Consider the following 3,986-nt stretch of genomic DNA (forward strand, 5'->3'; position numbering starts at 1 on the left):
CCCTCCCCCTCACCCCCCTGCCACCCCCACCCGGATTGGCCGACAGGTGGTGGAGGCCCGGTTTTCCCTCGTGATGCTGATGGAGTTTTTCGACGAGTCCCTGATCCTGCTGAAGGAGCTGCTGTGCTGGGAGCTGGAGGACATCGTCTATTTTCAGCTGAACAGCAGGGCCCTGGGCCTAGTCAGGCGCCTGGGGCCTGAGCTGGAGGGACTGGCCCTGAGCTGGAACCACCTGGACGCCCGCCTCTACCGGCACTTCAACCGCAGCTTCTGGCTCAAGGTGGACAGGTTCGGCCGCACCAGGATGAGCTGGGAGCTGGCGGAGCTGAAGTGGCTGAACCAGAGGATGGCCAAGGCCTGCCTGGACGGCCAAGGGCCCATCGAGGCGTCCAGGATCCGCCAGGCCTCGCACAGGCCCTGGCAGCCTGTTGGCAGCCGCGGCATCGTGGGATACCAGCTCCGGGAGGGCGTGGACCAGGCCCACAGGGACCTCTGCGACTCCATGCTCACCCCCGAGTTGCAGTACATGGCCAGGCTGGGTGTCAACCTCTGGAGAGTGAGGCTCTGGGCCTGGCTGAGGGACCTCTTCGACTGGTAAGAGGCCGGACTGAGCCCAGGCCCCCCGGGGGGTGGGGGGGGGTGTGTTGTGGACAGAGCCCACCTCCTTCAGCCGCACTCCCATGGCGTCAGGAGCAGGCCTTGAGCCTGACCTCAACCCCCCCCACACACACACAAAACCTGCTGAGGCCTCTCCATCCTCCCCTCCCCTGCCACAGGAACAGGCTGCGTCAGCCCCCCACGCCCCCATTCTCCCTCCCTCAGGCCTGATCCACCAGGTGTGGGCCTGGAAGTCTTTGGCCTAGCGCTTCCCAACCAGTCACGCTTGTATTCACGGACCCAACAGCAACGGAACAGCCTTCTCCAGGCCTCATGTGCAACCCTGCAACCCCGCCCCCCCACCACCACAACTGGGCTGTGGCCTTGACAACTGGAGAAGACCTCTACAGGCTTCTCTTCCCTCTGTTGCATCTTCCCAGGTCAATCAGAGTAGGCCTCAGGTCTGTACTGCTCTCTCTCAAACCTGTTGCTGTGTCAATGGGGTAGGCCTCAGGCTGAGACTTCTCTCTCTGAAACCTGTTGCCATGCCAACTGGAGTAGGCCTCAGGCCTGTACTGCTTTCTCTCAAACCTGTTGCCGTGTCAACGGGGTAGGCCTCAGGCCCTAGAATTCTCTCTCTTAAACCGGCTGCCACTGCAAACGGATGCCCCCTCTCCCCAACTCCACTGAATGGCCTCCTGCTGTTTCCCCCTGTGTGACAGGCTGGGGAAATGGCTGAATGGCCTCCTGCTGCAGCCCCTGTGTGGCAGGCTGGGGAAGGGGCTGAATGGCCTCCTGCTGTTCCCCTGTGTGACGGGCGGAAGGGGCTGAATGGCCTCCTGCTGTTGCTGTTTGTGAGGGAGGGGGGATAGATTTTTCTGAACGTTGCGCGGTGGGGGGTGGGGGGGAATGAAACGCCAAACACTTTGTTCTCGTTTATTTTCGGAAGTTGTACAAACTGAAATGGAAATTCCCCCCCCCCCCCCACACCCCCTAAACCCCAAACCCCGGTTCAAATTGACATTAAAACGTTTCGCCTCAGGCTCTGCTTTCAGCGTGAAGTCGCTAGGCCGCACGAGTTTAGATTTCCGCTTTGCGTCCGTCGAAGATCTAGCGATTTCCGACGAAATTTGCGGTCAACCGGAGCTTTAATTGTCACATTTTATTTTTGAAAGATTCATTCCCGGGCTCGCAGTCTCGGCCCCGGGATTTATCGGACTGGGTTTCGGGGTGGGGGGGGAGCTGATCAGAGTCCAGCGCGTCGCTGTGGGTCTCGGAGTCACACGTGTAGGCCCGGACCAGGTGAGGACGGCGCATTTCCTTCTCTTGAGGGACACCAGCTGCGGTTTTCCGACACTCAGCTGGGCCGGGATTTGAACCTGGAAATCTTGGCCCAGTTCCTGGATTCGCAGCCAAAGCCAATGGGCCCCACACCTCCCCGATTACTAGGCCGTGGCTGTTTCCCCAAGCAAGCCTTCACAGGATTATCACTGCCGCACCGTCTCTGGGGACTGACTCGGAGGGAGGGACACTACCACTGCACCACAGGAACCCTCAGCACTGAGAGGTCACTCAGAGAGCCATTGTAGAGATTGACCGAATGAGGGGTCACATAGAGAGTCATTATAGAAATTGACCGAATGAGGGGTCACTCAGAGAGTCATTGTCGATACTGACCGAATGAGGGGTCACTCAGAGAGCCATTGTAGAGATTGACCGAATGAGGGGTCACTCAGAGAGCCATTATAGAGATTGACCGAATGAGGGGTCACTCAGAGAGTCATTATAGAGATTGACCGAATGAGGAGGTTAGTTACCCTGAGAATATTCGTGACAATCTCCACAATAAACGCTCCCTCAGAGGGCGAGTGTAATACTTAGACACGACTCCCAGCCAACAGGACCTGCGTGTGGCTCAGTGGCAGTGTCCGTTCACCTGAGCCAGGAGGTCTGTGGTGTGTAATACCATCCCTGCGCAGGCTGGTCAGGAAACAGGCCGAATAAAATATTATAACATTGTGGACCGGGTGTAGATAGGGCCAAAGGTCATGGAGCGCTGCCCTGCGCAGGACAGACGTTATCCCGGGCTCAGTGGTCAGGCATGGCATCTCTTTGTCTTTCAAGATGATTATCTCCAATAACCATCAAAACGTTCAGGAAATGTCCCCCAGCAGTTGGTCACACGCCTCTCAATATGGACGCTGCGTTTCTCTGACCGTCTGGAATCGCAAACAGGCCCAAATACTGAAGGGTCAGGGGTCAGGGGTTAACAATGCCCAACACCACCATTATTATAGTTTACAGCACTGACCCTCCGACAGTGCCCACGCCCTCAGCACTGACCCTCCGACAGGGCCCACTCCCTCAGCACTGACCCTCCGACAGTGCCCACTCCTCCTGCCAGTCCTGCTCGGCGTTGGCCTGGGCCGCCTGGTGTGCTGGGAATTTCGGGATTCGGGAACAGGGCATGGTGGGCGGTGGCGGTCCGAGTGTCTGCGTTGTTCCCCCTTTCCCCCCCCGCCCCCGCCCCCACCACCCGTCAGAAGTAGGTGTCTGAAATGAGGGGTTCGGAGTTGCGTTTGGGCGGGTGGGTCTCTGAGTTGGGGGTCTGGGACCCGCCCCTGACTGGCACAGGCGGGGGGTTGTGCCTGCGCTGCACGTAGAAAGTGCGGGAGCGGCCGGCGGGCTTGCCCCTGACCAACTGTGCCCGCATCTCCGGGGGCTGCGTCCTGGGGGTACCCGGCTCGGCTCCCCGTCTCTCCTGGGGCTCACTGACCACGATGGACGGGACCCCTGGTACCGTGCCCCCCAGCTCCTGGTGCCAGGGGTCCTGGCGGGGCTGGGCTCGCTCTCTCCGGGCGTGGACGTCCCGAGCACCGTACAGGCGAGTTCGGGGCCGAGACATCCCGGGGTCCGCCCCCTTCCTCTTCCTCCATTTCTTCAGCTGCCGGGAACACTCCTGCTCGATGTCCCTCTGTGTGACGGGGAGCTCACTCACCTACCGCACCGAGGGAGGGAGGGAGGGAGGGGAGAGAGAGGGTCACACACACATCGCACCCGGTCACAGAGTCAGACAGAGACGGACAGCACCGAAACAGACCCTTCGGACCATCCCCTCCATGCTGTCCCAGATATCCTAACCTAATCTAGTCCCATTCAGAGTCAGAGAGATGGACAGCGCGGAAACAGGCCCTTCGGCCCAACCCCTCCATGCTGTCCCAGATATCCTAACCTAATCTAGTCCCATTTAGAGTCAGAGAGATGTACAGCACGGAAACAGGCCCTTCAGCCCATCCCGTCCATGCTGTCCCAGATATCCTAACCTAACTTAGCCCCATTTGCCAGCACTTGGCCCATCTCCCTCTAACCCCTTCCTATTCATGTCCCCA

At 59.5% G+C, this 3,986-nt stretch overlaps 1 protein-coding gene across 1 annotated transcript; it reads left to right on the forward strand.

The window, feature by feature from the left end:
* Positions 1–46: 46 nt before the first annotated feature.
* LOC122546472 (galactosylceramide sulfotransferase-like) lies at positions 47–780 on the forward strand (the record flags this gene model as incomplete). The annotated part of the gene is made up of 1 exon (XM_043685174.1): positions 47–780. A coding segment is annotated over one exon (552 nt), but the record flags the coding sequence as incomplete, so codon positions are not given.
* Positions 781–3,986: the final 3,206 nt, after the last annotated feature.

The sequence above is a fragment of the Chiloscyllium plagiosum genome, unplaced genomic scaffold (genome assembly GCF_004010195.1).
Source record: "Chiloscyllium plagiosum isolate BGI_BamShark_2017 unplaced genomic scaffold, ASM401019v2 scaf_33967, whole genome shotgun sequence".
Taxonomy (NCBI): domain Eukaryota; kingdom Metazoa; phylum Chordata; class Chondrichthyes; order Orectolobiformes; family Hemiscylliidae; genus Chiloscyllium; species Chiloscyllium plagiosum.